At 41.0% G+C, this 12,949-nt stretch overlaps 1 protein-coding gene across 6 annotated transcripts in view; it reads left to right on the top strand.

The window, feature by feature from the left end:
- Positions 1 to 12,943, top strand: part of TMCC1 (transmembrane and coiled-coil domain family 1) — a 247,514-nt gene extending 234,571 nt beyond the window's left edge. For all 6 annotated transcript variants that reach the window (XM_049641038.1, XM_049641039.1, XM_049641034.1 and 3 more), the window contains 2 exons: positions 6,624 to 6,759; positions 9,603 to 12,943. In XM_049641038.1, the coding sequence (XP_049496995.1) occupies positions 6,624 to 6,759; positions 9,603 to 9,917 (451 nt within the window). In that variant the 3' untranslated portion in view covers positions 9,918 to 12,943. The remainder of the gene's footprint in view (positions 1 to 6,623; positions 6,760 to 9,602) is intronic.
- Positions 12,944 to 12,949: the final 6 nt, after the last annotated feature.

The following is a 12,949-nucleotide window of genomic DNA, read 5'->3' as shown; positions in this document are numbered from 1 at the left end:
ACTAAAAAATCTAAATTTCTTACATCAATTTGGATCTAAAATTCTGGAAAAGAATGTGGGATGCAAGGGTTGCACTTCAAAGGAATATTAAAGAATGTTGGAGCACCTGGCTGGCTCAGTTTGTGGAGCACATGACTCTTGATCTCAGAGTTGAGTTCAAGCCCCACATTGGGTATAGAAATTACTTAAAAGCTAAAAAAAGTGTTAAAACTTTGAAGGAAGAAACATTTTGTACCCTAATCTGCCTGTCACTTGCCACTTGGCAAATTTCTGTTTACTTTATCTTTGTCCCCTTCAATCAGTGATGGGTGCTCCCACTGCTAGGAATTTACCCAAGGGATACAGGAGTACTGATGCATAGGAGCACTTGTACCCCAATGTTTATAGCAGCACTCTCAACAATAGCCAAATTATGGAAAGAGCCTAAATGTCCATCAACTGATGAATAGATAAAGAAATTGTGGTTTATATACACAATGGAGTACTACGTGGCAATGAGAAAGAATGAAATATGGCCCTTTGTAGCAACGTGGATGGAACTGGAGAGTGTTATGCTAAGTGAAATAAGCCATACAGAGAAAGACAGATACCATATGTTTTCACTCTTATGTGGATCCTGAGAAACTTAACAGAAACCCATGGGGGAGGGGGAGGAAAAAAAAAAAAAAAGAGGTTAGAGTGGGAGAGAGCCAAAGCATAAGAGACTCTTAAAAACTGAGAACAAACTGAGGGTTGATGGGGGGTGGGAGGGAGGGCAGGGTGGGTGATGGGTATTGAGGAGGGCACCTTTTGGGATGAGCACTGGGTGTTGTATGGAAACCAATTTGACAGTAAATTTCATATATTAAAAAATAAAAAAACAAAATAAAATAAAATTTAAAAAAATAAAAAAAATAAAAAGGAAAACACTATTAAAGAAGAATTCATTAAAAAAAAAAAAACTGAGAACAAACTGAGGGTTGATGGGGGGGGGGGTGGGTATTGAGGAGGGCACCTTTTGGGATGAGCACCGGGTGTTGTATGGAAACCAATTTGACAGTAAATTTCATATATTGAAAAAAAAATGATGGGTGCTCCCAGAAACATTAGGATAAATAAAACATAAATGTGAATGCATTTTGCTTTTCAACTAGGTGTGTAGATATGGGGCTCCTAAACAGTAGATGAAATGACTGAATAGGCTAACTTAAACCTTCATCCACCAACGTGGCCTTCCTACCGCCGACTGTTCACAGGAGCCGGAAGGCTCTCATGATTCTTACCTCATCTTCTCACCTGACCTTTTATATTGTACAAAAAAGTGTATGTTGCCCTAGCAAGGACAGTTCCCAGGTTTGGGGCTGGGATATTCTCTAGCAGCAGTCTGTGAGCTCTGGCTTGGCCTTGCCCTGTCTTGGCCACTGTATCTTCACCCAGAATTAAGATAGTAGAAGACAAGCATATCTTTACAAATAGCATGTGGAAAGAAAGAGCACTGACAGAAACCACTGTCAGCGGACTGAATTAAAAATGATACTTGGGGCGCCTGAGTGGCTCATTCAGTTAGGCATCTGACTTCAGCTCAGGTTTGATCTTACCATTAATGAGTTTGAGCCCCACGTCAGGCTCTGTGCTGACAGCTCAGAGTCTGGAGCCTGCTTCAAATTCTGTGTCTCCCTCTCTCTCTGACCTTCCCCCCTTCACACTCTGTGTCTCTCTCTCTCAAAAATAAATAAACATTAAAAAATTAAAAAAAAAAAAACAACAACACTGACGAGGGACTTGTGCTTTCGTGTGATGCCCCTACTTTCCTTGCCCTGTTTAGCCTCTTCCTTGTATTTAATTAAGCTAGCCCTTTTTTACACCGCCTCCCCCCCCCACCCCCCGCCGCCCCACCACCAAATAATACTGACAGATACAAGAGCAGTCAAGACTTTACCAGGGATTTGTTCTATACAAATATATCTGGAACTATTTCCTCTTGCTGAATGGAGGTATCAGGGGTAATACAGGTATGGGAGTAGCTTGCTTTTTGTGACTCTAAAGACTGTGGGGTGAGAATTACAAGTAGCTAGGGGTTTTAGCTCAGTTTTAAAAAGAACTTCTCTAATGGGAAAAAATGCCTTAAGATAAATGAAACCCTGCTACTGGAGGTATTCAAGGAGAGATTACTTGTCAGGGATGTTATAGAAATAATTCCTCAATTGAAAGAGATTTAACTAGATTTCTAAGATCTTTTCTAACCCCCAGAGTTTAAGATTCTTTCTAGTAAGGTAACCTATTTTTATCTTTCAACAACTCTAGAGGGGTAGGGAGGTACATGAAATAGTGATAATCTTAGAGACATGTAAAATTGAGTGTGAGATATTTATTGATGTGGACTGCAATGAGCCTAAAATGAGATTAAGGCCATGAATCAGTCACCACAGGAAATATTTGGCTGGCTAAAAAGGTTTTCAAATTATGCATGAATTCCTTTCAGGGAGCATGTTTTCAAGTGATGCCTTCTTTAATAAGTAGAAACATTTTCAGGGATGCCTGGGTGGCTCAGTCGGTTAGGCATCAGACTTTTGATTTCAGCTCAGGTCATAATCTCATGGTTCATGGATTCAAGCCCCGCATTGAGCTCCACACTGACTGCGCAGAGCCTGCTTGGGATTGTCTCTCTCTTCCTCTCTCTGTGCCCCTGCCCCGCTTGCTTACTCTCTCTCTCTCTCCCAAAATAAGTAAATAAACATTAAAAAAATAAGTAGAAACATTTTCAAAAAGTGCATTATATTCCTTGGTAAAACTGTGAAGACAGAAAGGAGAAAACTGGACATTTTTTAAGGACCTCTCCATGCTCAAATGAGTATAAAAGATTAAGATTATTACCATCATTTTATAGGTGAAGGAACTTGCTCAGAAAAGTGAACTAACCTAACTAGGACCATATAGCTTATGAGATGCAGACCTAAGACTCAAACCCAAGTTTTCCTGGCTGTCATACCTGTAATCACTTTTCCCCAGTGTTTATTATAACTGGCATCTTTGACTTAGAATAATGTTTTCAAGACTCATCCATATTGTAGCATGTGTCATTACTTAATTTTTATTTCCAAATAATACTCCATTGTATGGTTACACCACATTTTATCCATCCATCAGTTGATGGACATTTTGTTCTTTCTACTTTTTGGCCATTAAGAATAATGTTGTTGTGAATGTTTGTGTATACCTAAGAAGGTAGAAATAGGTTTTCATCTCTCTTCAGTGTATACCTGGAGTGGAATTGCTGGGTCTTATGGTAATTCTGTGTTTAACTTTTTAAGGAACTGCCAAACTGTTTTCCAAAGCTGATGCACCATTTACATTCCCACCAGCTCTGTGAGAGTTCAGATTTCTCTACATCCTCCCCAGCATTTGTTGTTATTCTCTTTTTGACTCTGGGTTTATAGCGTTTTTATTACATTCCTCCTTCCATTGACTCCACCTTGACATCAGGCTCCAAACAATCATGTCATTGTAGCTGAGTCTAGCTCCTGTATGGCAATGTAATTTGGATCAGCTATAGACCTGACTCAGATTGCTTACCTACAAAGGGAGTTTAGTTCATCTGGGCTTCTTGAGTCATTTCGAAGTGGCATCACAGTGTAAAAGGTTAAGAACTTGGATTTAAAATCAAACGAACATGGATTCGAATCTTTGCTCCCTACTTAATTTCTGTATTCCCTTAGGCAAGTCACTTTACCTCTCTGAGCTTTGTTTCCTTATCTGTAAAGTGAAGATAATACCTACTGCCTTCTTGGGTTTTACAAATGAATTTGGATATATAGTAGCCACTGAATAAATGGCAGCTGCTGCTGTTACTTTTTATTCTGTTCTAATGGAATGTGTGAGCCATGTTTAATATCAAATAAGATTCTCCAACATTCCTGAAAGGCCTAAAGAACTATACAATTACGAAACACGTGCCAAAAGATGTCACATGGGTCTGTTTTCATCAGCAGACTTGTTGCCACCACTGCCATGCTCCCCTCCCTGCCACCCAACATCATTCTTTGGCTTAGGAGGGTTATTTGCTGCTAGGCCCAGCCCTTCCCTTAAATCTCAAAGGAATGGTAACTTTGCAGCACTCCTTTTTTTGTTTGTTTACATTCATTTTTGAGAGACAGTGCAAGCAGGGGAGGGGCAGAGAGAGAGAGAGAGAGAGAGAGAGAGAGAGAGAGAGATTCCAAAGCAGGCTCTAGGTTCTGAGCTGTCAGCACAGAGCCTAATGGCAGGGCTTGAACCCATGAACTGTGAGATCATGACCTGAGCCAAAGTCTGACGCTTAACCGATTGAGCCACCCAGACGCCCCTGGAGCACTCCTTTTATAAAGTCTCTTTCCCATCTCTGGTGAAGAGAGAGAACGATGAAATAATCAAACACTAAAAACACCACAGAGCAGTGAGCTAAGATAAGATGAGCCTGTAAAGGCAATAGTATATCAACGTATTCTTATGGCACTTGGTGGACTTAAAATATGGTAGAAAATCAGTTCTGGAGGTGGTGCCTGTTTCTGAAAACATGCCTTGGGCAGCAGATGAAGTGAAAAGGCAGTCACAGAGAATGTTGGCCCTAGTTACAGGTAAAGGTTGGAAACACTTTCTGATCTGTCCCATCACATTAGTAACAGAATTTTGGTGTGAAAGCAAGCAATACAAATGCCTATCCAAGGTAAAGGAGAACTCAGTAGGATTCAGTAATACTGAATTAAAAGGGTAATAAAATAATAAGTAATAAAGGGTAAAAAAAAAAGTAAAAAAGGGTAAAAACTAATAAATTAAAAAATAAGTAATAAAAAGTGTTGGCTGTGCCTTTTTAAAAAAAATCCTCATTTCTTAGAGAAAGAATGGAGTTTAGGATGTAATTATGTATGATACAGATTATTGGAAGGGAGAATATCAGTGATGCTGCAACATGAGTTACCTTAAACTGAAAACTTCTGTGTATTCCTTAAAAGTTTGTGTACTATATATGGGGTTAAAAATAAGGAAAGGGCAAGGTAGTTTTAAGTGACTGATTTCGGGCATTTTTATTTTTTTAATACAAAGCCCTCTGAGGCTTCTATGCTAATGTTGGGTGTGTGCTTGCCCAAGTAGCATTCAGAGGTAGTGTATTCTGTTGGGCTGAGCCCTCTGTCTATCAGAGAAGCTTACATTTTATTCACCATAACCTAGAATGTATTTCTTGTTACCTTTCAAGTCTTTTTTAATAGTTAGTTTTCAACTGTCCTTCTACCTACGTAGCTCTTTGTTTGGTTCCTGGGATTTTCAGACACAACCTACCCCAGTCTGTCCTCTTCACCTCTACATAACCCATTTTCCTAAAACACTGTGTTCATGTCACCCTTCCCCAATCAGCAATCTGCTTTGGGCCCATTTACTATCTGTTCCAGAATTCCAACTCCCATGCCTACCTTTTACAGCCAGATTTCCCTTTTCTCTCCAACATAGATCCATCATTCCAATTATCCTGTACATTTCTACCTCCTGCCCTTTACCCATGTTCTTTTTCCACCTAAAATCTTTGATCTTGTCCTTTAAACATGTTTCAATCCTACTGGTCCTTAGGTGCCCAGCCCAGGTTCCATCTTTATATAAATAACCTTCTCATAGGTAGTCCTAAGTGCTAGAGATACAAGATGAAGAAAAGGACCTGTTCCCAAGGAACCTCATCTCCCTCCATTCTGTTTTTTTCTCAGCTGTAGCCACACAGGCCTGCTTTGTGTCCCCCAAACCTGCCAAGCTAGTTCCCATCTTGAGAACTTGATACCCACTATTCCTTCTGCTTTGAGATACTCCTCCCCCCACATCTTTATAAGTCCATTCATATCATCATTCAAGTTTCAGCTCTCATTGCTGGAGAGTGCCAAGCAGGAAAGAGTTCTTCTCTGACATTCCAGCTTAACCTACCATCAGGCACTCTGTCGTATACCCCTACTGACTACGTTTTACTTACCCATACCTGCAATTGTCTTGTTTTTTCTGCCTCACCTCCCTCCCCCACCACACACCTTAGCATGTAAATTACTGAAGGTAGGCATTCTGTGTTGCTTACCACAGTATACCTGGTACACCTCAGACTCTCAGTAAGTATTTGTTGACTAAGATGACCTAGACGCTGTGCTTGGCCATGGGGATGATAGGTCCTGAATCATGAATATCCAGGTGAGTGACTTACCAATTATCAGAATAAGCTACTGGTGACTGCTAGAAGGTCATTTTCCATTTATGTGCTGTTTATCTTGTGATGAGACCTGCTTAATTGTCCTCTATTTTTTGCCTCTCCCCTCTGCTGCTCAGAGCAGAGTAAAAACTGCCTCATTTATTATGAATATGCTCAGAGCTAACCAGGGCTGCTGGCATCGCTGCAAATACTGTGTGTTGAGAAGATTGTGGAAAAACCGTGTTGCTGCTATGATATGGCCTTGTGACAAGCTGTCCATTTCAGGGACTGAGAACTGAACCCACTAGCATGCCTTGTTAGCCCAAGCCACTGACTTAATTTTTCTGTGCTTTTGTTTTCTTCCTTTGCAGAAAGGATTTGGGGGATGGGATGTGAGAGTAATACCAGGAAAAATACAGAATGCATAAAATTCTAACTTTCCCCCCATTCTTAGATGTGAACGATTAGAAGAACAACTAAATGACCTAACAGAGCTCCACCAGAATGAAATCTTAAACTTGAAGCAGGAATTGGCCAGCATGGAAGAGAAAATCGCATATCAGTCCTATGAACGGGCCCGGGACATCCAGGTTAGCATGAAGGATCACATGTAAAAGCATAAGACTAACAAAAAGTAGAATGGTGGTTGGCAGGGGCTGGGATTGAAGGAAATGAGGGGTGCTTGTGTAATGAGTATAGATGAAAAGAGCTATGGAGGTGGATGGTGGTGATGGCAGCATGACATTATGAATGCATTTACTACCATTCAGCTATACCCTTAAAAATGGTTAAGGTGGTAGATTTTATGTTCTATGTCTTTTACCACAATAAAAAAAAAAAAAGAAGAAGAAGAAGAAAAAAGAATGAAATACTGATGGATAAATGTAGAAAACATTAAATTCAGTGGGGAAAAAAAGCCAGTCACAAAAGGCCACATATTACGTGATTCCATTTACATGAAATGTCCCGAATAGTCTATGGAGACAGAAAGTAGATCAGTGGTTGACAGGGGCTACAGGGAGTGAGGAAAGGGAATAACAGGGATAGGGGATTTCTTTTGGGGGTGATGAAAATGTTCTAGAATTTGATAGTAGTGATGGTTGTACAACATTATCAATTTACTAAATGACCCTGAATTGTACACTTTAAAATGGTTAAAATTAAATGATAAATTTAATGTTAGGTGTATTTTACCATAGTATTTGAAAAGTTCAGGAAAAAAGATGCAGAACATAGAATATCAGGAGGAGGTTATATTAACTGTAATTTACCTATTCTTGAAATGAGGTACATTTCTCAAAAGTCTATACCATTTAGGGGTGGTATGCTTGCTTGAGTTCTTAGGAAATGTTCTGAGGTCTCAGTATATAGAAGATTACATGCATTATTACATCTGTTGGCTCCTGCTTCAGGAGCTGCTCTGACAAGATTCATGGCCATCTTGTCTGTCTTCTTCTATAAAAAGGGGTTTTGTCCTAGTTGCCAAACCCAAGCCTTTTACAGGCACATTGCCAACCAGTTTGTGAGAATAACATATGAGGCAGTAATGTTTAAGGTTACTAGCCCTCTAGTGTATGCTGTGAAGAAATAGAATATGTAACTTTTTCTTATCTTGGGAGGTATTTCTAGGGGAACAGTTGCTGATTTCATATGAAAGCATCTTGAAATAAGCTAGTCTTAGAGAAGGGAAGTGGTCCAGGAATCTTCTTTACAGCCCAAACGAATCAAGAGAATGTCTAGATCATTTGCCCAGCTGCCACCTTCTCCAGACTTCAGAATTCTGTTCATGTTTTAGTTTTTTTCCCATGATCATTCTGGGCTGGGTAGTATTCATTGACTGCCCATTCACTAGCTTGCTCCAGCCTGAAGTTGCCTAGCCTTCACCTCAAGTCCTGGGAAACCAGGACGCACTGAAACCAAGACCAGAAAAACCTCGGGCTCCCACCATTACTGAACTTTACAGGATACCTGACCTTAGCTAAGGAGATAGGGTCTGTCCTCCGAATGTTGTGGGTAAATTTCATATAAACTCATGGCTTGAAAGGAACCTTTTAGTTAAAATATTTGGTCTACTGCTTGAGCATAGTGCCCTCTTTTAAAGAGATCAACCTAAAAGGGGGGAAGTGTACTCTTTTTAGGGAGATGGATCAGAGAGCCCTTTACACTGATGTCTGCGGTTTGCTTAACTTGGAAAACACCAGATAGTGTGTACAAGGATGTCCAGAGGATGTTCACATTATAGTTGTTACGGTAGAAAAGTTGGAAATAACCTAAATCTCTCCAGTTGGGAACTGGCTGAATAAACTATGAAATACCTACCCTACTGTAAAATGCTACATAGCAGTTAAAAAGAATGAGGTACATCTCTACACATTGACAGGGAAAGGATCACCAGGACCCACACTGTTGAGTAAAAGAACAAGTTATGAATTAGTTGCCATACTGTGATACTATTTATATTAAGATAGAAAGTCAAAAAATAATTCCATACGTTTCCCTAGGCTTAAATATGTATGCATTTAAACATAAGTGAAAGGATGAACACATTAAATTGACAGTGTTACTTTAAGACTAGGACCTGGATTTGAGGAAAGTATCAAGAGGAACTATGTATCCTATTTGAAATGTTTTATGTGGCACAACTGTGCAACTTAAATTTGTGATTTTTAAATGGAAAAAAAGAAGCCAATTGTATATTTGAAGTCTTGTCATTAAAATGTTTAAGACTAGGGCGCCTGGGTGGCTCAGCTGGTTGAGCGGCCGACTTTAGCTCAGGTCATGATCTCACAGCTCGTGAGTTCGAGCCCCACATTTGGGCTCTGTGCTGACAGCTCGGAGCCTGGATCCTGCTTCAGATTTGTGTCTCCCTCTCTCTCTGCCCCTAACCCACTCGCATTCTGTCTCTGTCTCTCTCAAAAGTAAATAGACATTAAAAAAAAATTTTTTTTTAATGTTTAAGACCAGGGACACCCAGGTGGCTCAGTCAGTTAAGCATCCAACTTCGGCTTTGGTCATGATCTCATGGTTTGTGAGTTCGAACCCCGCGTCGGGCTCTCTTGACAGCTCAGAGCCTGGAACCTGCTTCAGATTCTGTGTCTCCCTCTCTCTCTGATCCTCCCCCACTAGCACTCTGTGTGTGTGTGTGTGTGTGTGTGTGTGTGTGTGTGTGTGTGTGTGTCTCAAAAATAAATATTAAAAAAAATTTTTTTTAATGTTTAAAACCAAATCTAAGTGTGGCTACTACTTCCTGTGAGCCACCCCACAAAGAATGCAATGGAGAGCAGTTCAGGTGAATAAGAGTTGCTTGAATAATGACTTACATATTTAAAATATTGGCATAGCTCAAGAAGCATCTGGCTTGCTCAAAGGGCATGTCAGCTACTCGGAGTACATATGAGCAGAAGGCTTAACTATTCCCTGTTCTGGCCCACAGGAGGCCCTGGAGGCATGCCAGACCCGCATCTCCAAGATGGAGCTGCAGCAGCAGCAGCAGCAGGTGGTACAGCTGGAAGGGCTGGAGAATGCCACTGCCCGGAACCTTCTGGGTAAACTCATCAATATCCTTCTGGCAGTCATGGCGGTCCTTTTGGTCTTTGTCTCCACGGTAGCCAACTGCGTGGTTCCTCTCATGAAGACTCGCAACAGGACGTTCAGCACTTTATTCCTTGTGGTTTTCATTGCCTTTCTCTGGAAGCACTGGGATGCCCTCTTCAGCTATGTGGAACGGTTCTTTTCTTCCCCCAGATGATGCTGGCACAAGAAGGCAGTGCTCCCCTACCCTCTGGCGAGTGCATGCAGCGAAGAATTAGACAGCAACTTACCTACTCTGAAGTTTTCTACAACAACAAAAGAGTTGAGTGAATCTGTTTACATTTAGAATAATGTTTTTTTCTTCAAGAGACACAATTGCAATAGTATTTTTTAGATTTTATCCAAGAAGTTTTTTGGGCAAAAATCTTGGATCATTTTTATGTAGCATGATTTTCCTTGGGATGCAAATCTTAAACAGTCCTTTAATATGAACCAACAATCTGGAGCACACTGAAGGGCATTCTAAATTGTGGCTTGAAGGACTGCACTAAAACCCACTAAAAAGATGCAAAAACCTGATTAGGGAAACCAGTTAAACCTAACACCCTGCCTCGTCTGGGCTCACCACCTCTCCCCCTCCCAGACTAACTTTACTGTGAAATCCTACCACATTCCATGTCTGAATTTTTGGATTCAGGGTGGATTGTCCTTGTCCGTGGATGAACACATGGATCTCTCCCTGGCTTTCTCACCCAAGTTGGCCACTCATGCTAACCCTGGAAGTATGATCACTTTTGAACCTGGTCCCTTAACCTTTACTAGGATACAAAAGTGAGAGCATCATGCCCCAAAGGATCACTGCAAGCCCTACTACAGTATTTTGAAGTAGCCCTCTAAATACTTAATTTTAAGCAAAATCCCTTGGCCGCACTTTTAAGGTTTTTTTAAATATGTGTATAGTCACCAACTTTAAAAAAAAAATCCGAACAGCATACTTGAAGAATGTAATACTCAAACTCTCAGTGCTTCCTTATGGTTTCTAATAGGATTTTTTATTATTGTTATTATTATTATTGGGTTTTTTTGGAAAGGGTTGGGAGGGTCTTTTATTTTTCCTTTGAAATAAAGAAGTGATGTTTTTAAATGAAGAAATGTGTGGATATTTAAGTGTGCTGCTCCCTCTTGTCTTGAAACAGTTTGAGTAAAGGAAGACTTGCTATAAATGCTCCCCTCTGATGCCCTTGATTTGAGATGCAGCTTAGACTTCCTCCTCTGGCTGCTGCTTTTTGGTGTCCTGCCACCCCCACCCCACCACTTCATGGGTTTGGCTTGGTTGGAGAGGAAAAGGGTGTGCAGGGAGAGGAGGAGGCTGTTTCCACAAACCAGCATGATAGGGTAGAGATTTTTTTGCCCCAAGAAAATGTTCACCCAGTGACTTTGGGCTGGGGTTATCTTTAGGAAAAATCGAGACTATATTATGAGAGTCATACGTAATTCCTCGTGTTTCCTTAATTTATTCTTAACACCCCCTAATTACTGAAACCAAAGTGATGTGGAACCTTCTGTCTGCATTTTGGCCCCAGCATCCTTAATTTCAAAGCTTTATTCTGTCTGCCTGAGAGAATCAACTGAAGGTGATTCTCCCTAAAGAACAGAAAAGAATCTGTCAGGTTTGAAGGACCCAAGTTTGTGGTGTAAAATGTTGTCAGCTTCCTAGTCCTCTAGACTGACTTACTAACGTACTTGTGCTCAGTGGACTTTTATAGACAATTTAGAAGAAAGAACTGAGCCTTCTTCCCCATGCTATAACCAGTTCCACCAGGATGGGACTGGGCCTTTAGAACATATCTGGAAAGCTTGGTTAATCTCTTCATAGTATTGAATCGCAAATGCTGTTCCCTCTTGGCCTCAGTTCTGTGCAACCAAGTGATGAGCAAGGGGCACATAATATGCCCTGAAAAGAGTAGCAAAGCATGCTTTGCCTATTCTTCCCATATGAGGAAATTCTTTTGGAACTAGATTAGCATTGCCTTCTCTGTCTGAGAGGATGGTTTACATGACAGCTCCAGCCTCCTGTGGCTTTGGCAGGCTGGCCTTCTCAGAGTCAGCATGTTGTTTCCATAACCATTTTGATATTTTAACTCAGGTACCCCAATCTTCACTCCATCCCCAGATGATTGTAGTACAACCTGTTAGCTCTGTTGACCTCTCAAAATTAGTGCCCAGAGCAGGGACCACAGGGATGATTTTTCTATTAAAAAATAATTGGAATCAATTCATGTTCAGGCCAAAAACAAATTGTTCCCATGCCTATGTATTTTAAATGTTAACTTTGCCTAAAAATATTGCAGTGACTTCAGGCAGGAGTGCCAAAGGACACCATGACCTTGTCGAACTAGCATAGTTTCTGCTAACTTTCTGCTTTAGCTTATCACTCAGAGTAGGGAAGAGAGCCCCCACAAAGCTATCGAAAAGAGGCTTTAGCCACAATCCTCCAGTTTTTGTAAGAACCTTTGAGTCCCCTAAACTGTGTAGAAGCTACTAAGTTTTTTGTGGGCACTGGAAGACACTGTGATAGATGGATTGATATTGCTCCCATTTGTGTTGGGACAGTTTCTATCAAAGGAAGGTTTTTGCCTGTGGACAGACCCCTGAGCTCCCAGCCAAGCAGGCCTGTGCTAACTGCCCACAATCCTCTCAAACTGTCTTAGGAAGGAGCTACAGGCTAGGTCAGGCACAGTAACAGCTTTCTAGCTGTGTTGTCCCTTGATTTCTTCACCAGGCCCAACAGTTAGCTGCATTTAATGCTATTTGTAACCATGCATCTGTTTTCATGCCTTGCCCCACTTCCCGCTGCCCACACCTGTTGCCTTTGTGTTTCTTTGCACTGTGGCTGTTCCCGGATTCTCATCTATTCCGAGCCCTTCTATAACCTCACTCCAGTGGTTGTTTAACAATTGTTCTGTGAGTGGAAATTTCCCCTTGCTTTAACACTTCTTCTCTTTTAAAGACTACACGCATTCCCTTTGAAATGAAGCATTCCTGGATTACTTGTTAGTGCTGGTGCTTGAGGCTGGCTGTGGTAGCCTGGGTGACTCTGTTCAGGCTGTAGAATAACTAACATTTTTCCTTTTTTATGGTTCAATTGAAGGGCACTTCTGTCTGCTCCAATTTCAGTTCCTTGGTATATACTCCGTGCATCCTAGCAAGGAAGGCTTTCTACTCCACAGGCTCCTTAAGAAGTAAAAG

Source organism: Panthera uncia, chromosome A2 (genome assembly GCF_023721935.1).
Source record: "Panthera uncia isolate 11264 chromosome A2, Puncia_PCG_1.0, whole genome shotgun sequence".
Taxonomy (NCBI): domain Eukaryota; kingdom Metazoa; phylum Chordata; class Mammalia; order Carnivora; family Felidae; genus Panthera; species Panthera uncia.
Note: the sequence above shows the minus strand (reverse complement) of the source record. Positions and strands in the feature narration are given on the sequence as shown.